General features: G+C 56.3%; 2 protein-coding genes across 10 annotated transcripts in view; one reads left to right on the forward strand and one right to left on the reverse strand.

The window, feature by feature from the left end:
* Positions 1-1,269: 1,269 nt before the first annotated feature.
* LOC128155100 (uncharacterized) lies at positions 1,270-18,640 on the reverse strand. 3 transcript variants are annotated; one of them, XM_052816632.1, is made up of 3 exons: positions 18,139-18,640; positions 6,378-6,592; positions 1,270-1,518 (listed from the first exon to the last, which is right to left on the reverse strand). In XM_052816632.1, the coding sequence occupies exons 1-3, from the start codon at positions 18,191-18,193 to the stop codon at positions 1,417-1,419; spliced, it is 372 nt and encodes a 123-aa protein (XP_052672592.1). In that variant the 5' UTR covers positions 18,194-18,640; the 3' UTR covers positions 1,270-1,416. The 3 variants fall into 3 exon arrangements, 2 of the variants coding, with proteins under 2 accessions (XP_052672592.1, XP_052672591.1); XM_052816631.1 differs by lacking the exon at positions 18,139-18,640 and adding an exon at positions 8,888-10,235; XR_008239530.1 differs by lacking the exons at positions 1,270-1,518; positions 18,139-18,640 and adding an exon at positions 8,888-10,235 and having other exon boundaries at positions 6,022-8,423.
* The window catches only part of FGF1 (fibroblast growth factor 1), a 31,918-nt gene continuing 14,418 nt past the window's right edge, over positions 2,837-20,336 (forward strand). The window contains exons 1-2 of one of the 7 annotated variants that reach the window (XM_052816635.1): positions 2,838-3,133; positions 18,026-18,134. The gene's annotated coding sequence lies outside the window, so the exon portion shown is untranslated. Of the gene's footprint in view, positions 3,134-5,484; positions 5,686-18,025; positions 18,135-18,336; positions 18,358-20,336 lie in introns of those variants that run through there. The other 6 variants (XM_052816640.1, XM_052816633.1, XM_052816637.1 and 3 more) reach the window with 6 other exon arrangements.

Genomic DNA, 20,336 nt, shown 5'->3' on the forward strand with positions numbered 1-20,336 from the left:
TCTGCTGTCCCAGAAATGTAATTACAGGAGAAGATTCCTCATTTGGTTGGTGTATCCAGGAGAGTCCTTTGGGAATCAGCTCTTGACTCTAAACTAGTGCTGAGTGCAAGTAAACAGCAGTCGTTTCAATATATAAGGTCATCCGTTAAAAAACAAAGGATGGGAGTCATTCTTCAGGAGGGGGTGATCCTTCCTGGGAAACGGTGACTGGAAAAGACCAAAGGGATCCTGGCGAACGAGCCAGGACTGAGAGCAACATGGAAGACCACAGAAAAGACAAACAAAATTACTCTACTGTGTGTCTGGTTGGGAGAGTGACTGGTTTTGACAGAAGTCAGGGTGAATGAGATGATCTTAATGAGAAACAGTCTTCCTGCCTATCTTCAATTCCTTCCTAATTACCTCAGCTGCAACCTGAAAGAGCAGAGGCCTGACACCACCTCCGGGTCACGGAGGAAGTAAACCCAAGCCCGGAGCAGCTGCAGTGGGTTTTGGGAGCCAGCACAGGTAACCGGGCCCCAGGCCCGGGGAGGTGGGTGCACTGCCAGATGTGCACCGTGCCAGCTGTATCTGCGGCCGGCTGGGCCATAGCTGCCAGCTCTGCTGCCACCCAGATGTGCTCCAGCTGTGGACGCTGCAGCCGCGAGCACCCTCACCTGCGCGGGCCTCACATACCCCGCCGCTACCAGCTGTGCCACAGCCACCCCAGCTGTGCCCGGGCTCCAGCCGTGCCCCAGCTCCAGCTGTGCCCCCCCGGCGGTGCTCGCTCCCCTCTTCTGAGCCATACCCCCCCACCTTTGCCCGCTCCCGCTTCTGTCCCAGCTGCGCCGCGTCCCCCAGCTGCGCCCCCCCCGCATCCAGCTGTGCCCAGCTGCGGCCCCGCGGCGCCCCCTGGCGGCCGCGGCGCCTCCCGCTGCCGCAAGATTTTCTCTGCTCCCTCGTCTTACCGGTCCTGCCCCCTCCTAAAAACCTCTAGTACGTTTCTAAAGTCATCGTTTTCCCCTCCAGCCCGCACACAGCAATTCTTCCAACGGGGACAAGCGGCTTCGCGGGAGCTTTTGGTTACCCACTGCTATCAGAAACACTCCAATTTGCAGAGAGTGCAAAAGAAAAGCTTTTACCCTGGTGGCGGTCACACGGAAAGAGTTCCGACCCCACCCTGAGAGGCAGCAGAGCATTTAATAGGTGTCAGAGAGCAACTCCTTATTTCACATAAAACTGGTTAATGGGAAGCAGGAAAAAGAAAACAATTTTATGTGTTATGTAAAGATTGTGAAATAGGCTGAAAAAGGAGTGGTTTCTAATTTTTGGACCTGAATTTTTCACTGATGTAGCATGCATCTGGAATAACCCACTTCTCTGTAAGCCAAATCTTACCTACCTCTGATTAAAGTTTCACATCGTGGGTCCCGTCCTTCACCCGACACTTGCCGCCGTGTGCCGCCTGCCCGCAGTGCTGTGCAGTTCAGTGCCGGCTGCCGAAACTGGCTTCTTCCATAGCTGAACTGGGGACACTTCCTAGGGAGAGGGGAAATCCAGGTTTCTCTGGGACTCCAACTTGTCTGAGCAAAGGTGTGACTGTGCATGCACCCTCTCCCAGCTGCGATAAGACCCCTCGCCCTGGGCCGACTACACAGTGCAGAAAGTCCCCAGCGGGATCAGCCCCGTTACACCGGCACCTCTGGTCTTCAGCACAGGAACCTTTAACGAGTTTTATTCATGCAAAGACCCAATTTAAGGAATCAAATATGCCGTAACAGCATCCACTCTTCCTGCCACCCACCATGAAAGGGCAGGGATGTGTCCGCATGCGACACATGCATGTGGGGACAGGCGAGACACAGTGCCGCATCCCAGGCATTCATTTTCTGCCCCACTCCTGCCCACACATGGGGTAACTCCTGCCACCCACCGAGCTGGCAGAACCAGGCTGTCCTTCCCCAGCGCCCCACTGGCACCCTTCAACTTTCATCCAGAGGGCTGAAAGACATAAATGGGATAAAAATAATCAGCCCTGCCAGTGCTGAGCATGTGGGGCCAGAGGCACCAGGATGTCCCCAAGGACCCGTCCCCAGAGGAGGAGGCCCCAGGGCAGGGAGGGACAGGACATGTGCACGCTGCAGCACAGGGTCTGGCCTCCCACACATCGTATGGGGGGACCCCCAGCAGCCCCCCGCCTCCCCCATGTCCATGCACGCCCATTTCCTCCAAGCACTGGTAGAACGCTTGCAACCTGCACGAGGGGGACGATGAGCAGTTTGCGGGGTCAGGCCTCGCAACAGTTTATGTCAAGGCTGCTGCAAGCCGCGAGCATTTTTTTAATTTATCTCCCGTCAGCTTCCTGACAGGCTGTTTCTGGGGGGGGGAAACAGGCAGAAAGAGGGCAAACAGTGCTGGGGAGACTTTGACTCTGCAGCTGTGCCGAGTCCTAGCAAGAGCCCTGGGGGACCCAGAGCGGGGGGTGCCCACGGGACGCGGCAGAGGGGCAGCCGGGCATGGCATGTTTGCCCTCATCCCCTGACTGCACAGAAGTGGTCTGGGGCTAGAAATGGCTCTGCAGCAAGAGAGGGAAAGGGCTGGGAAGCACACACCCAACATGAGCCAGCAGCAGGGTTTAACCCTATCCTCCGGACAGACAGGCAGAGGTCCTGGGAGGCCCTTCGGGAGAGGGGGGTAGGCAGGCTGCACTAAATCCTTGTCTTTCACCTGGGCTGGAGTCCAGCCCCAAAATAGCAGTCCAAAAACAAGATCACATGAGAGGAAAAAAATAGCAAGGCAAAGGATTATCCATACTTCCTTGTCCTATGTGGGTGCAGAGCTGCAGCCCACGGTGCTGCTTTGGTCGCTGTGCCCGCCGGCCGATGCCAGCTTTTGCCTGGGATCCGGCACAGCCCCGATGCCTGCGCCCATCTGAGGGACGCTGCCTTGCTCTGGAGCCACCCGTGAGTGGTGTTCGGGTGTGGGTGAGTGTCCCTCCAGGAGCTGCCTGGCCCCCGGGGAGCGGGGCGAGGGACAGGGTGACCCCAGGCAGCTCCTGCCTGCCTCGGGGCAGGTCAGCAGCATTGCCTCCCAGCTGCTTCCACCGTGCTGCTGCCCGCACCGCCGCCCAGCACCGTGCACCCTGAGCCGGCAGGTGAGTGCCTCCTCCAGCATCCCCTGGTAACCCCCCGGGCACGCAGCCTCGCGGGGGCTTTGCAACCCCTTCCCAAATGGTCTGCAACGCGCGTTCCTGGTTCCTGAACTCCTGGCCAAGTTTGCAGGCTCGGCTGGGTGTGTGTCGCTGGGGGAACAACTGGGGTTTCCTTTTCCTCTCTCCGGGCTCGGAGGCAGGGAGCTGGCAGGGAGGCAGAAGTGGGGGGACTTTCCACTTCAGTGCTGTTCCCAGCTTGTACTGGGCTGGTGGCACTTGCTGAGCCGTTACAGCAATACAGCTCCAAGAAGGATGAAACTAAAGCCTGGGACCCGGGGGATCTCGTGGGTCTCATTTTAAACTTGCCGAAAGTTTTGCCTAAGTCATCTCTGCTGCGTGATGGTGGTTTGGGGGGAAGAGGAGCCGCTGGGGCAGCGTGTGCTGGCGCTCAGCTGCCCGCACAGGCACTGCCTGCGTACAGCTGGGTGCCGGGCAGAGAGAAGCACCTACTGCTTCCTCGGGGCAGAAAGCGGCTCTATTGTTAATTACTCACTGCGCTTCCAAACAACCCCAAGAAGTGTATATTATTTATGGGACTCACAGCCAAGGAGGCCTGTGGACATTCAAGGCAGCAAGGTGAGGATGTTCCTCACCCCAGACCGGAGCAGGAGCCACTGAAAGCCATCCCGAGAGCCTGGGAAATAACAGGGGCATCTGCTGCAATCAGGGCTTCCCAGGCAGGGCTGGGGAGGGCAGGAGCAGGCAGAGCTGGCTGTGAAGGTGGTGACCCCCCTCCTCGCCAGCTCTCGGTGCAGGGCAGCACGGCAGCAGGGCCCGGGGACCGCTGCGGCACCATCGGCATCTGGGCTTCGGCCAAGGCACTTCTCAGTGCAGGGACTTTCTGCTCATCTTTCTAGTGACGAGCACAGGAGCCTGCTGCTGAAGGAAGTGTTTGCTCCACGCTGTTGGCTCCGTCCCGGGGACGGCTGCCTTCAGGACGGGCAGAAAGGACACAGCACTAAATTTGGCAGGATACCATCAGTGGTGCCCCGTGCCCCGCACAGCACCAGAGCTGCCAACTCCGACCACAACAGGGGTGTGAGGAGAGCCAGGCAAGCGGCGGGGAGGGCTGGGGGTGCGGGGAGGGGGTGCAATCTCCCTGCAGCTCTGAAACAAGGGGGATGTTCCGTCGCGTGAGAAAATGGAACAGTGTTTCCTCATATGCTAACAACCCCAATGCCTTTCATCCAGGAAAGGCCGAACCAAAGCCAGGGCCACTCTTTTTTTTGAGATTCAGAAACGTTTGGCTATATCTTTCTTATTTTTTTTCCTTCTATTTTCAACATGTGGCTGAAATGCTAGGAGGAAATCTTGTGTGGGCGTATTCAAACTAAAAAAAAAAGGAATATTGATATGCTAGGAAGGCCCAGAGTCTACCTGTGCTGTTGGGTGCATTAGGAGCCATCCCCGCTAGCTGCTGTTAACTGCAGTCAACTAGAATACGTTTTTATCAAAACGCCTGCGCTCAGTATACTTTCAGTCCGGACTGCCTGTCCAAATACACGGACTCCATGTGAGCCGGAACTAAAAGCCTATTCTAAGCGAGCCTTAGATAACACAGCTTAAACACCACATCAAAGCACTCGTGGAGGCAGGCCAAGCTGTGAAGTCATCGCACTTGCTTCTTCAACGCTGCAGCCAGCTAACACGCAGCCTCCGCACGCCGTGCAGCCTGCACCCCACCGCCGGCACCCCATAAGCCCACCACCAGCACCCCACGAGCCCACCACCAGCACCCCACGAGGCCGAGGCCCCGGCGCAGAGCCGGCATCAGCACCAGGCACAAGCTCCCGTCCTTGGGGAGCTGGAGCCATTATTTTATCAGGCTGACAGCGCTCTCGAGAGCATTTCGGCTTTTAAGGCCAAGCTCTCCGCAGCCCAAAGCGGGGTGCCAGGGTTAAGGCAGGGTGCCGGAGCCCCCTCTCCCCGGCTGCCCCGAGGGGCTTTATTGCCTTCCCCGGGGCGGGGGGGGGGGGGGAATACTGAAATAACCGGCGCTTGCACAAACCGCCATGGACCGCAGGGATGGGAAGGAGAAAAGCGAGGAACAGAAACCACGGCTTTTCCTCCAGCTTTGGGGGTTTGGTTGGGGTTTGGGTTTTTTGTTTTTTTTTTTTTTTTTTTTCCCTTTCTCTGCCTCCACCGCGCCGCAGTCCGCGCTGTCCTCGGCGGGGGGAGGCTCAGCCCCAGCCCCAGCCCCAGCCCCCGCCCGCTGGGTTGACCTGACGGTCCGGGCAGTGCAGGCAGCTGCCCGCAACCCGCCCCCCCCCCCGCTCCCCCCCCCCAGCGCAGGTGCCCGGCCCCGGGAGGGGTGGGAGCCACCCAGCACCCCCGGCCCCCCCCCGCCGCCGCTCCCGCCGCCGCCAGGCAGCTTTTCATCATCATCTTCCTTTTTGTTGGTGGTGGTGGTTTTGTTTAATTCTTGGTATTTTGTCCCTTTTCTCCCCTCGCTCGCACACGGCAGAGCCGCAGCCGGGAGGAGCGCGGAGCCGGCGGTAGGTGCCGGGGCTGGGGGGGGGGGGAATCGCGGGCAGCGGCGGGACGTGGGGGCCCCCCCACCCCCCCCCACCCCCGGGGGCGATGCAAGCGGGGGAAGCGGCGGGGCTGAGCCTGCCCACGCGTGTCCTGCCAGCCCCACGGCTCCCCGCAGGATGCTCGGACACCCGCGGGGGCTGGAGAAGGCGGAGGTCGGAGCGCAGAGGTGGGCTGGGGGCGGGGGGGGGGGGGGGGCAGGTCCCTTCTGCAGGGCCGGCTTTAGGGTTTCAGGCGTGCTGCTCCCCACCTGGCTTGGCCAAAAAGCCCGAAGCCCGCAAGTGGCTGCAGAGCGCTGCTGCCGGGGGAGAGGAAGGCTGCAAAGAGCACGAGTGTTATTCCAAAGGGCAGTCTGGGAATTACTGCGAATTAACCTAAAGCTTTGGGCAGAAGCCCGGATCAGAATTTGAATCGGAATATAAAAAACCCACATTTTAAATAGCAAAATGCAATATTTGGACCATTAAAAAAACCCAAACAAATAGGAAGTTTGTTGAAATGACACAGCACTATAAAATGGTTCGTTTCTGATGAAAAAAAAAAAAATGTTTCCTTAAAAAAAAAAAAAGTCCTTGGGCCTACTCTAGCCAGACACCCAAGTCCTACTGAAAAATATTTTTTGACTCGCATAGGATTCTGTACGTTCAGATCTTACTAAAAGTAATTGTGCGTAGCCAACCTCTGCTCCCTCAGACCTTTTCCTGCCCAAAGGGGTAAGCGCTGAGCATCGCCTCCTCCTCCTCCGGCTCTGGAGCCGTGGCTCCCCGGGCTGTTCTGGTGTCCCCCGGTCCCAGCAGTATTTGGGATGGGTCATTTCAGTCGGGGCCATGCAAGCCAGCAGGGAGGGGTCAGGATCCAGGCTGGGAAGTGCTGGTGAGGGAGGTAAGAAGAAAATGAGTAAAAGCAATGGTTGAACAAGACAAGATGGAAGCAAAGCGGGTTAAATTAATTTTGTACGACTTGCCTGGTTTCCTGGCCGGACACCCAGCGACAGCCTGCTCCGTGCCCGTGCCGTTTGCACAGACGCACCCCGAGCCGGCTCAGCCCCCCGCTTTGGGCACGTGCCCCTTGCCTTGCACGGGGGCTTCGGAGGCCGAGCACCGGCTGAGACCCATGTGGCCCAGGGTGCTGCTGCCGTGTGGGTGACACGTCGAAGGTGCCTCAGGGTCTCGTGCGTGAGCTGCCGCCCCCCCCACCCTGCCCATCGCTCAGAGGTACCAGTACCTCCCAGCGCACCCCACCGGCCCCGTCAGCAGCCCTCCGGATGGCTGCCGTGGCCGTCCCGGGGGGAGCATCACCTCGCCACTCCCCGGCTCCCGGGTTTGCTCCCTGCTCCAGTGAAAGCTGCGTGCGAGCACCCCAGCATCACCCCTGTCCCCATGGGCTGCCGGACCCGACGCGCTGGCTGGGAGATGGGCTGCGAACAACGGTAACGGGGAGCCCAGGCAGCTCTCAACCCCTGCGGCGATCGCCTTGGAGAGCGCGTGAGATGTACGGGAAGAATCTGCACAAACAGGGGTCTAAAGTTTAATCGGTTCCTAAGGGCAGGACTGGGCTCGGTGGCGATAAGGCAGCACAATGTCCAATTGTTCTCCCCGCAACACCGGCTCGGCCCCACTTCCTCTGGCCGCCGGAGCCGCCGCTCCGAGCACTCGGGATGCGCAGGAACATGCACTTTGGATTAGGGCTGGAGAGAGTTCGGGTCCACCGAGGTCTCCAGCCAGACCCAGAGCTTTGCAAGTCCTTTGGATAAACTTTCCTTCCCAGCTCCACCCCAGCCCAGGGGATAGACTTTCCCTCCCAAGCTCCCCAAATGACTTTGGCCTTCCTCCCACTCCTGAGACCTTGATCTTCCTCCCAACCGAGGCAGCTCATCATGCAGCTGGCTACGGCTCCTTCCACTTTATTCCCCGTCAGCTGCATGGCTCGGCTCCTGCCCGCTGCTCCTCGAGCCGAAGCCCTGCGGTGCCCAGGACCCCTGTCCTCGGGCACAGCGCTGACGGGGAGCTCTTACCTCTGTGTCTGCTTTATCTGCATTTCCCCTTGGCTAAATGGCACGAACAAGCCAAGATGCTCAGGGAGGTGGAAGGGGAGCAGCGGGGGACGTGCGGGGGCTCGGCCGTGCACAGCACCTGCGCCCGCCCAGCCGGGGCAATTAGAGCTTGCAGCAATTTGTCTTTATATTTGGCATCTTTGGTTTGGCTTAGATAGCAGTTAGCAGCTCAGAGCATAGTTGTAATGAGGAGTTAGGGCTAAGTCACAAGGCCCATAAGGATAATAGCTGCGGCGGTTTTATTTCAGTCTCTCTCCTCTTATTTCAGCGTGCTTCCAATGAAGCACTCAGAAGAGACCAAAATCAGAATTTCAAGCACCTTTTAAAATATTTGTTTTCTCCTTTGATGCCAAGTCAGAAAGTAAAAAAATAACAGAACTTAGCACTTAGGAAGGACCTTTCCCGCTCCTCTGCACTCCCAGGTTTTTTCTCCCCTCCGGGGCCGTGTCTACCTGTTGCAGGGAAAATTCTGGGGTCGTTTTGGAAGTGCCACTGCCCCTTCCCTGCAGAAATCAACCTCCTTTCAGCTGGGTGGTTTTCACCAGCTTCAAGATGCTGGATGTGGCCCTTAATTAGCACAGGAACCCAACCAAACCGCAAATGCTTCCATCCATTTCTCAGCCAGCCCATATTTGCGTGAGCCACAGCCTGGGGGAGGAAGCACCAAGAAGGACTTTTAAGAGACATTGCAATCCTGAACCACAAGCACACGCTTTTCAACAGGAAATAAGCCTAGCTTTAGGGTACTAATTAGAGAAAGTAGGTTGTAACTTTTCAGTGAGGAAGCAATCACCGATTTTTATTTTAATGGTGTAATAATTGCTAGCTGGTGATTGAGTCAGTCCCGATCTTGTGCTGTCTGTGGATCCCAGGCTGGCCGTGTGTCCTGGCTTCAGCTGGGACAGAGTTAATTAAGTGGCTGCATCCACTCTCGGGGTGCCCACGACCACCCTCAGGATGAGGTTTGCTGCGGGTGCCACTCGTGACGGTGCCCTGGTGGCCGTGCACACCTTCAGCATCCCTTGCAGTAAAACCCCTCACCTGCGCTGCACCACCCTCCCCTCAGCTCCGCGCACCCACGGGGATGGGGACGGGGGTTATTTCTTACTCACTTTGTCCGGCAGTGGTCAGTTTGGGCTCTTCCCCTTGAGTCTTTTTTTGCCTGCAAATATTTGCCTCCATTTGCTGAACTTGCAGGGTTGGAGGATGCTGGGTGATTTTCCTCCATAGAGGACAGATACAATTTCCTAGGGATTGTTTGCCGTGGGAAGCGGCTGTGCAGTTTTCGGGGGCGAGGAGCGGCATTTGCTGGCACAGCCGACAGCGGTGTAGGCTGGGAGCCTGCTGTCCCACCGAGACCTGGCTGTCTGGGTCAGGCAGTTCACGTGGTGCTGGGCCAGAGTCCATCCATTTTCAGGCGCTTGGCAAAGGCTTTGAAGACCGCCGTGTGCCTGAGGAGGGCGACCGGTGGCACATGCATCCTGGGGGGCAGCTGCAACGTCCCGTATCCCGTATCCCAAATCCCATGTCCCATGCCCTGCAGGCTCCAACCGAGACCACTGCCAGGCTCCAGTTACAATCCGGCCACGTGCTTGGTTTTGTACAAGAGACCCTCTCGGGTCCAGCCGACCCACTCCGGGTGCACTGGAGACGCAGCTCCCAGTGGGACACCAGGCACCCCTGCCCATGAATCCTAGCTCTCCTAGCAAACGTCTGATGATTTGGGTGGAGGAGGAGGGGTGAAGAGGCACCTTCAAAGTGAACAGCAAGCACCCCTTTAAGAGCCAGATAAACTATGTTGTTGGTTTTTTTCTTTTTTTGCCCTTAACAGAACAGTGGACTTGCACACGCTTGTACAATTCAGATAGCCTTTTCTAAGCCCAAATTTCTTGAGCCTCTGACCCTCGCAGGCTCCCTAGACTTGCCACTTCCCAAATGTGGTGTTACCTTCAGGTGCAACCACCACCTCCGCTCGGGGTGCCAGCGACGGCAGAGCCCAGGACTCGCGTCTGGAGAGGGGACGGTTGTCTCACCCTCCGGGAGCAGCAGTCACGGCGGAGCGGTGCCGGGCACGGCTGCTTGCAGCCGCATCCCTGCGCGCTGCTGCGGGTCTGCTGGCTGGAGGGTGAGGGGGGCGAGGAAATAAATGCACGGGAGCACATGCATACTATGGAAACTGCTCTTAGCGTTTGGCTTCTGCTTAGCGGGAAATAAGATTATCAAACAAGAACTGCTGCCTCTCGGAGCCTGGCGTCATTTCAGCATGCGATCTATCACGAGAGGCCGTGGGAGTGGGGAAGAGCTGCAGGAAGGTGCAGGGAAGGTGACTGGCGATGCCCTGACCCCCGGCAGCCCTGGAGGTCCCGGGGCAACTCCCATCAAAGTGGGGGTGTCAGCCTCACCCTGTATTGTTTAAACACCAGTTTGGGGTAATTGCACAGTGACCCCTGAAAATACAGCTGGGTCTAGCTTCTCAGCTGCAGGAGTAGCACCTTCCTCTCCAGAACCGCAGGAATGCCAGATGCAGGAATGCCGAGTAGATTCACCCATTGCATTAAAAAACTCCCCTTTTAATCATCCTTAATTTCATAACCCCCCAAAATCACAGGAGTTTAGATGAGATGAATGTACTCCTTTCTAAATGAGGGTTCAGAAATAAGAGGTTGCAAGGAATGATGGAGAAAGATGAGCATTAACAGCAGGTCAAACCAAACCTATCACCAGCTACAGATAAATTCCCAGAAGGCAAAGCCCGACCATCACCAGGATCCCTCTAACCACAGCCTGTCCCAGCACAGGCTCAGGATCAGCCCCCAGAGAAGAGTCAGGGCCACCAGGAATTTCCCATCGCAGCAGATCCAAGGGAAGCATTTTTCCACCTTTCGCAAGCAGGGAGCCAGCAGAAAGCCAACGCGAGGGGCAGTGGGCACGGCCCCAGCGCGGGCAGAGCTGTGGGATGGAGGTTCAAGGCTTTTCTGCCAGACAGCGTCAGACCTGAACTTCTTCATACGAACCAGCTGCCACCAGAAACACGCTGAAGAGCAATGTATGCCGGGACATATTTGTCGTGCAACAGAGAGAGAGAGAGACCACAACCAGGGCCTTGAGACACATGTTAGCACATGCATTGTATCTTACAAACCCTTTTAGTAAACCTAACCAAGAACAAATATTCCAGGGAGGTGCCTGGTGAAACCTGCCCTGACCCTCACAGGCTGCTCTGGCACGGCTGACCCTGGGTACCGAAGCATCACCCTCTTGAACACGGCGGGCAATAACTCGTGATGGGGGCATTTTTAGAAACCCTGTATACCTTTTCTGCCACTGCAGAACTATAAGTGGTTATCGTTTGGGCCGGAGGCCTGGCTGGGTTTGTCTTTCAAACGGCTCACAATAGAAATCTCTTCGCAGAAGAATTTGTTGAAAACCAGTTCAGCGAGAGAGAGAGGGACAATTGCTTTGTCATGGTATCTCTGCCCCGGCGTGTTGTGTGGCGTTCATGAATGCAGTAATCCTCCCTCTCTCCCCATTTGTTAAAGAAGAAAGATGCCTGACTCAGTATTTCTCTGTAATGGCAGTTACTATTTTTTGCCTTGTTTCCAACATCAGTGTCTGTTGGTTTAATGCTGTCGGAGAACAAAAGCAGATGCTGAGGCCTTGCAGAGCAGTTGCAGAAGCAACCAGTGACTTGCAGATTTTGTATACTCTAAATGCTGTAAGTGTAACGTGTTTGATGGAGGGACAGGGACTCACGCTTCATGCCTGGGTCGGAGGCAGCAATGGACTTCAGCCAGGGGAGGAGGCAGAGGCAGGTCTGCAGGGTGCAGAGTACCCGGCATCTGAAGGTAACAAAACTCTGCCTGCCACAAGCTTGCTCACACACTAAGGAAAACAGCATAACAAAAATGCTTCGTTTGCCTGGCTGCTAAACATGGCAGCTAAAGGCTAACACAGGCCCTCAAAGAGTGCCATGCTTAATATTTATGAATTCCTTTTAAGAATGGCTAATACACAGCCAGTGCTAAATATTATTCTATTAACCCCAGCACGGCATCTTAACACGCATCCATGGTCCAGCTTAAAGCCTAACCTTTGTTTTAATAAGGTAACAAAACCCACTCTTCTGGGTCTTAGAACTAACTCAAAAGTGAATTCAGAAGAGCCCCCTTTGCCCTTCTGTTTGTGCTTTCCCAAATTGCTGGGTCTGACCCTTCCCAGGATGAGACAGAGGCACTTTAAGAGGAGTGAAATCACCGCAGAAAATTGCATCCTCCAGAGTGGTGCCAGCAGAGAGAGAAAGATAAAAATGAGAGGAGAGCAGAATGGAAAAACAGCGATTAAAGTGATCCGGTGACCGAAATAACACTGCACAGAGTCGCTTACTGATGTGAAAAAGCCAGCTATTCCAGAAGGCTGGAAACCTGAGGAGCACGGAAGGGAATCCATCACACCGAGCGAGAGAGCCTGGAGCTCCCTGCAGCCATGGGGCAACCGCTCCACCGCCCAGCGCCGGGCTAAAGCCCAGGGCAATAATTACGGTCACTGAGCAATTACCGTCTTCCTCCTTCAAGCCCAGGTGCAGAAGCTGCCACGCTCTGCCCGGCCGCAGGGCCCAGCACAGCTCCCTGCCACCGCTCGCCCTCGCAGCCCGTGGGTTTGGCGTGAGAGCAGCAAACCCTCCCTGCTACGCACCTCTGCGGCATAACGCTCGGCTGGAAAAAATCGTGCAAAGCTGCTCCGACCTGCTACCTCGCACAGCCCCCCTGCAGCTGCAGAGCCCCTCACTGGGGTGCCTGCTGCCTGTGTACCCCCTTACTAGGGTCTGTAGCCCTTTACTAGGCTGTGTACCCCCTTACTAGGGTGTGTAGCCCTTTACTAGGCTGTGTACCCCTTTACTAGGGTGCGTGCCGCCTGCGTACCCTCTCAGCAGGATGTGTTCCCCCTTACTGGGGTTCATGCTGCCCCTGTATCCCAGACCCGCTCCCTTGCCCAGGAAAACCGTGCGGAGCTGCCTGGGGATGGACCAAGCTGACATCTCGTAGGCAGCATTTCCAAGCCTGAGGCATCCAAGCCTGACAGCTAACCCTGAGGCCAAAGATTAGAAAAGAGGCAGAAAAGGGCTTTCCACGTGAAGCGTTTTGCAGGGTGCAGGAGCCGGGCTGGCTGCTGTGCCCAGGGTGCCAGCCCCAGCCAGCTCCAGCCCTGGCTCCGCACCACTGACTCACAGGGTGACATCCAAACCCCTTTTGTCCTCTTCAGACTCATTTCTGGTGTGGTGTTGTCCTCTCTGAGTCGTCCTCCCAAAGATTTGCACTTTGCCCACAACAGTCTAGACACGCAGTTCATAAATGACTCATGACGTGCTTGTGCTCATAAAGTCTGTCCTTGCTTCTGGCTCTTAATTTAGATCTGTGCTTCAAGAGTTGAAATCTGGGCGTCAGCCTTGACCTCAGATCTTTTCTTCCCACGTCTCTGGAGTTATATCTGCCTGTCCCACCTGCAGACGAGCCTTGCCAGCACTCGCCCATGCAGGGACCTCATTTCTACAGAAAGCCTGAGCTCGCCAGCAGCACCTCCCAGAGCAGATCTCACCGCTGCCCTTTGCGAGCCACCGCCAGAGACCATGGCTGGATGGCTTCTCCTCCAGAGATGTCCTCAGGCATCCCCAGCGCTGCTCAGGGACAACCTACCGGTGCCCAGTGCTGCCCGTGCCCTTCCTCGCCGACCTCACACCTCCTCCTCCTCCACCCCTGTGTCCCTCTGCATGGACAGGGTGGTGGGGCCGGGCATGATCTCCTCCTGGCACTGCAAGACAGTGCTCCTGTACCCCGTCAGGACCCTTCCCTGGGTCCCACGAGAGGCACCGACCACCCCAAGGTGAAGCCAGCTCCGGCGGTGGCCCGTGCAAGGTGCACAGTGGCCCTTACGGGCGCAGCTCCCACCTGGCATCCCCAGCCCAGGGTTTGCAGGCAGGCAGCTTGCCCAGCCTGCACGCCAGCCTTCAGGGCACGGTCACCCTCGCTTGCTCAGGGTGGTCCCCGAATTGCACGGCGAGCCTGTCTGGTCTGTGCTTAGGTCATGGAACAAGAGCAGGAGCTCCGAACGAGTTATTTCACTCGTTTGCTCTTATTCTGCGCTGCCCGGGCGGACAGGAGGGGGAGATCTTTACCGTGACAAATCCCAGTCTGTGCATCAGAAGATGAACTCCAGATCCAAGCTGTTTGCTTATACCAGAGACACTCTGCACGCCATAAAGCCCCCCCCAAAATTATGCCAATCACTGGAGCTCAGTGCCAGACAACCTGGCTGCTTTCTGCACGTCTCCCCTGCCACACGCTGCCTGGGGCAGTCGCACAGGCGACCTTCTGCATCCCTGCACCATCCAAGCAGGAGATGGACCACCCTGACCCCTCCGTTCATTTCCAAACACCCCCCCCCAGACCTAGTGCAGGGCCGTTCCCATAGCCGTGGCCTGGCAGCTCCCCAAAGCTTTCACCCACTCTGATTACTTTTCTCCCTAGAGAGGTCACTCGTTACTTCTCTAACAGCTGCACATCCTCACAGGGCATGTTTATGTTATACAGAAGAATACTACTCAACTGGGTACATTTTCCACTGGAATTTCCATCTCCCTTTATATTTGAGTTTCAATTGCAGGTCAAATCTTGGACATAAAACACCCTCCCTTCCCTTTCCTTAATACTCCCTTTGCTGCGGGGTGTTCTAAAAAGCTTCTGACTGATGGGAAAAGTTTACCAACTGCCAAACTCTAAATGGGGTTTTTGTAGCTTACACCTAACCTGGTGCAGATGCGATCCTCTGCGGGTGCACATGCGTGGGTGCCACGCAAAGCGCAGGAAATGGTGCAGGCAGTCGGGGGATGCTCATTTACTCCCTGGGGACCCTGCACCCCAGCGTGGGGGCTGAATGCGTGGCTCCTGAGTAAGAAAAAGATAAAAACCCATTGGGGTCCCGGCCAGGGATGCCGTGGCAGGCAGGGATGGCAGCTCCTGTTCCCCAAACCGTGGAGCTGGCACACGGCGGTTCGGTCCCATCGCCCGAGCCCGGCTGCATCCATCGCCCCTCTCCAGGCTGGCTGCTGCGTGCCCGGGGCTTCTGAGAGCAGCTGCCCTGGGGGGTCAGAGCTGGAGCTGTGTCTGGGGGCTCGCTGACCGGCTCCTGCTGACCGGGGCGGGCAGCTGGCAGCATCAGACGTTTTGGAGGACGCTATTGTGTGCGAGCGCAGTTTGGATCAGCCCTTTCCTGCCCACGTAGCGCTGTGGATAGGGGATGTTTGCGCCCTAAGACCAGCCAGGTTACAAAGGGGAAAGCTACGTATACTGGGGTGCATTTATGTAATTTTTAAAAATTCAGCCGAGCTAGGACAAGTGTCTTACGAATTGCACTGGGGTGGAGACACTCCACAAACATGTAAAACATTAACATCAGCATGCAAAGTACCTGCAAGCAGATCACTGCAGCCTGCTCCTGGCACTCCGTTTTTTCCAGGGCCGTGAGCAGCCCCCGTGTCCTGGCACCGCTGCAGCACAACAGGGATGGCAAAGCTTGCATCCCACAAGGCTGCCTTTTTTTTTGTCCCAAAGTTTTTTGGTTTAGTTTGGGGTTTTCCTCCACTTAGACAAACCAAGGCACCTTTGTGCCTCCTATCATTGCTAGCATCCTCGGCTGCATCCCTGTGGGCCAGCTTGACCCCACAGCTTTCCCCTAAACCAGCTGTGGAAACACCGGGCACGACAAACATTCCCATGTCTCTAGACTGCCCACTCGGGAGCTGGAAATAAACAGCGTGGGTGTCACCTCCGCGGGCAGCACTCTGCGAAGCGCTCGGTACAGCAGCTGAGTTTCATCAGGTAGTTAAAATTGCAGACTTCTCTCCTGCGACATGCTTTTTATGGTGGTTTGTTGTTTACAGAGCTGAGAAAGGGTAGAAGAGCTTTTCAAAAAAATATCCCCTTGCCTCTGAGGGTACTGTTATGGAAACCCGCGGCAGCATCCGAGGCAGGGCACTGTTTTCCTTGGAGCAGTGCAGGAGCGGCTGCCTGCTCCTGCCTGCTGACACGCAGCCTGCGGTCACGCTGCCTGCTTCACAGATGTCACGGGAAGGACTGAATCGGTGCCCACCTCTTTACAGACGCAGGTGCCTTGGTGTACCCCTGTCTGGGACAGGGAGGACCACAATTAGGGCTGTATCTTCTACCGAGGTCTGGCACGTCCCAGTGTGTGATTCATGCTCCTTTCTAGGCTGGAAATGAGGATGACAAATGGACAGCCCAGTGTCCATGGGCCTCCAGAGCCACCCACTGCCTGGAACTGAGAAATCCCCAATTTTTGCCTAAAGACCGTGGGTCAAAGAAGTGACCTGTCTGGCTCTACAGACAGCACGAGGTGGAGATGCACAGCTTCTCTCCCTAGTTTACTCCAGTGGCGAGTTATCCACAGCTAATTATTCTGGGGTTTTTCCCGACCTGCTCATCTGCACATAACAAGATTCAGCTTTAAGCTTGCCTTGCTCTGATCTTTCATTTGAAACTCTCCTTGCATGCTCTTGTGCACTGCAGTATGCACTAGAAAGCATCTTCTCCAGTCCTAAAGTCATGCAGATAAGAAAACTATTATTTACTGGAAGATTTTCCTGGTAACAGCAATTATTATCTCAAGATTTTCTCGCACTGTTAAGTTATTGAGCAACAGTGTGCACGGGAAAACACAGCCCAAGCTGTTTGCTCAGGCAGCTCAGAGAAAAAAAACAGGAGTTAGCATCCATAGCTACTAGATGCTAAATTTAAAATAAGATCTTGAGCAGCAGAATTAAGAACAGAATTCTTCCAGCCAGTTTTTCTTAGAACTTAACAAGACAAACTATATAGTCCTTATACAGATATTTCAGAATGAACAAAATTAACTCCCTGTGCATTTTCAGCATAGTAAATCACTGCTGAGCTTATGGTGAACCCAGAAACCAAGTGATTTTCCTTGGAACAACCAAGACTGAGACTATGCTGGAGGAAGTTTGATTTCTGAGTGATGATATGTCTACTGATGGTTAACCACGAGGATGGATGTGGGGTTTCACTTGGCCTGGAGATGAAACCCTCAATTCCAGCATCCTCTGCTTCTTTGGGGAAGGACATGGTATAAAGTCTGAACCCAAACTCAAATCCCAGTTTTGAAGCCTGAGCCAACCCTTGATTGAGCTTGGCCGCCCTTCAGAGGGCCAGCTGCAGGAAGTGTTGCATCTGACACCACATGAAAATTCCTGCTTTTCGCTCCTAATTCGAGCTTCATGCCTTATTAGCACCAGCACACTGAGATTTCGGACCCATCTGAGCACTGAGAGATTGGCGAGGGCTCGAGGCTGACAGAGGGTGACCAAGAGGAGCGGTGACCAGGCACGTACCTGAAACAGGACCATCGGCAGGAGGTTTTGCTTGGGGTGGGACTAGAGGGCTCAGACGGGACGTGGTACAACAGGAGAACCAGATCAGCCCCTTGGCGTAAGAGCATTGCATAGAGTGAGATTTTGGGGCTAGAGTCTGTCATTTGGCATCAGCCGCTGGTTTTACCGGGCAGAGCTGGCCTGCAAACAGAGCAGCAACCCGCTGCAAGCGGCCATGCATCTGCATCTCCCGTATCAAAATGCAACAAGGGACAGAGAGAAGGGAGGAGAGCTGGAGAAAAGCAACCATAACCAGAGCAGGAAAACAAAGCCGTGAGAAGCCTGCTCGCAGCCAGGAGCGGCGGCGGCTGGCGCTGCTGTCTGTCTGTCCATCCGTCCGTCCATCCATCCGTGGGCGCGCGGGGCGGGAGCCGGCGGCCGCGGGGCAGCCACACCTGCAGCGCGAGCCCAGCCAGCTCCCGCTTTGTGGTCTGACATTTTGGCCAGTGTCCTGCGTGGACACTGGGGGCGGCTGGCGGGGGGGGACGGACGGTGACATTTGCAAGGCGGGTGAAGCATCGACCAGCTTAACCTCCCTGCCTGCTGGGAATGGGGCAGCGGGTCCCGAGCAGGGTGCGGATGGGGGGGTCTGCTGTCGAGACCCTGCTGCAGGGTCCGAGCCCCCCGCGCCCGGGGGCTGCTGAGCAGGAGCCGATGGGGGGAGATGCCGCTTCACCCCTCCATCGCTGAGTGCCCCCCGCCCAGAAGGGTTTCCTATGTCGCCACAAAACATTTCAACTTCCAACAACCAAGTAGTTTTTACAGCATCCCTTGTGGTTTCCACTTCCTCCAGACACTTTTCCCCTGGGAAGCAAAAACACACACGCAAGACCCACGGAGGAGAGCTGTGCGCAGCCCTGCGTTCAACCGCCCGCTGCCTGCTGGCAAACGCCTGAAACAAGGTACCTGCACCCGGCGCGTCGTCCCTGGGTCCCCAGCAGCCTCGGCAGCCCAGAGCCATCCTCCTCGGGTGCCAGAGACGAGACCATGAGGACTGCGTAACTCATGGCATGTGTTAGTGGCTGCTCCCAGCCGGTCCCGTGTGCCGGCACGTCTCGGTCCGCACAAGCGAGGTGCCGGGAAGCAGCGCTGCAGTGAAGGATGGGAGAAGAGATGATGCTTTAGGTTGGTCTCGGCATGAGCCTGCAAGGGGGACAGGGCACTTGCAAAAGGCAGGCAGCGCATCCCGTCTCCCAGAGGGAAGGGTAAGCCCTTGGTGTTACTCCACTAATTGCTTTTTTTAATTAGGGTGCCTGTTGCAGTGCTACTGGGGCGGCAGAGCTAGAGGTGCCCACGGCGAATCCCCCGGGATGAGGGAGCAAACGTTGGGTGCAGCTGGGCCCTGGGCTGCTCCCGGCTCTCACCTCCCGCCAGCACCGGCACAGCGGTCACAGCCACAGCCACGGCCACGGCCACGGCCACGGCTCCGGCCCAATCCCGGACCCACGGTCCTTGCTCAGACCCTGGTCCCTGGGGAAAAGCTGCAGCGAAAGCATCTGCCTGCGCTGGACAGGGCAGCCTCGCCAGTGAACGCTGTGAATGGTGTCTTAAAATAAAGATGAGCTCTCTGCCTGGGGAGGGAGGGAGCCAGGGAGCAGTGGGGGAGCAGCAGCCACCCCCGGGATCCTCCCAATAATCGGACAATTGCATTGCCTCTACTGCAAAGCCCAAAGGTGTCCCCTTGCCCCCTGGGTGCAATACATCCTCCACCCCATCCTTGGCTGGAGAGGTTGAGCTTTTGCAATTCTCCGTCCAGTGTGTTCTTTCCATACAGCAGATCCCACGCATCTGGCTCGCACCGGGAGTTAGCGCTTAAATCCCCCACATGAGACAACGGGATTTGCTTCTGTAGCCAGCGTTGCTCGTGTACGTGTCCATGGTCTTGGGCTGAACCCAGACAGGACACATGGGGCAAGACCCTCCTGGCAAAGCTCCTGCTCTTGGGCTGGATCGACTCCTGGAGCTGGAACTGTAATTAAGTTAATCACTAGATTGCAAAAAGGGCGTGGGTGGGGAGGTGGGAGAGGCTGGAAGATAATTAGAAAGCGGATCGTCACCTTGTTTTCCTGTCACCCCACGGATGCCACCAGTTTGCTGAGATGTTGCATTGGACGTCCCAGCTTGAAGAAGAAGCTGGGATGTCCCAGCCTCAAAGCCACGCAGAAATCACGCATGGCTTTGAAGCAAAACATCCAGCTGTCGGCAGGCCATCGCTCAGCCGGGCTCCGCGCGGGGAGGTCCTCCGCCACGCCGTGCCGTTCTGCCCGCGGGACGTGCACACATCCCCAGGGCTGCCTCTGCTGTGCGGAAAGATGGGACGGGAGCTAAAGCAGGGCTGGGATGGCATCAAATGACCGAATCCAGCCTCAGCGACCTCATGTCTCTCCAGCCGTGGTATGGAGGCAGCCTCGGGCTGGGCAGGGCTCCTCGCCGGGGCTGGGACGCTGCCGACAGCGTCCGTCGGGGTCTGCCGAGGTGCGAGGGGTGCTGGGGGAGCTGCCCAACGCTCGCGGCACCTCCAGGAAGGCGACGGTGGGGACCTGCCCCCCTGAAGATGTGTTTTCCAAGGGCTGCCAGTGGCCCGCTGGTGTAGGGTTTTCCCCAGTGGTATAGGATTTTCTCTCTTCACCTGGAGCCGGATGCCCTTCCCTAGTATGGTGATTTATTTTTAAATGCTGCCTCGGAGGGATGGTGAGCAAAGGGACAGGTTAACCCCTGCTGCAGCTCGTAACTGAGAACCCCCTGTCCCTTCCTCCTGGGCAGGATGCAACCTTTTCTTCAGCTGTCTTTACTGTGATGCTCCGGGGGGTTATCCTCAGCCTTTTTTTGGGAAAGAACTCACTCACTCTTGGCATTAGTGATAGCCACTCAGTAAACCTCTAAAAGTTTCACATTTACACTCCTGTCTGTTTTACCTAACACAAATCCAGTGTGACCTAACTGGAATGACTGTGTTTTCTGGTGGAGAGCAGAAGATGATGACAGCAGGCATTAGTTAAATTAATTTCTGCAGTTTTGGTCACACTTCACATCACATATTCCACTTACAAAGGGTAAACCCTGACTGATAAATATTTCACTAAGCAGTTAATCATATCGCTAGA

This window comes from Harpia harpyja, chromosome 20 (genome assembly GCF_026419915.1).
Source record: "Harpia harpyja isolate bHarHar1 chromosome 20, bHarHar1 primary haplotype, whole genome shotgun sequence".
Taxonomy (NCBI): domain Eukaryota; kingdom Metazoa; phylum Chordata; class Aves; order Accipitriformes; family Accipitridae; genus Harpia; species Harpia harpyja.

Bases quoted from the DNA above. Each gene is read 5' to 3' on its own strand.
- LOC128155100 (XM_052816631.1), bottom strand. From the start codon at position 9,182: ATGGACTCTGGCCCAGCACCACGTGAACTGCCTGACCCAGACAGCCAG. The intron at 6,593-8,887 runs GTGAGTAAGAAA...CTCCCTCACCAG, and splicing joins ACTGACCACTGCCGGACAAA to CACTTCCCAGCCTGGATCCT. The intron at 1,519-6,377 runs GTAAGATCTGAA...CCCTCTCCCTAG, and splicing joins GCTACGCACAATTACTTTTA to GAAGTGTCCCCAGTTCAGCT.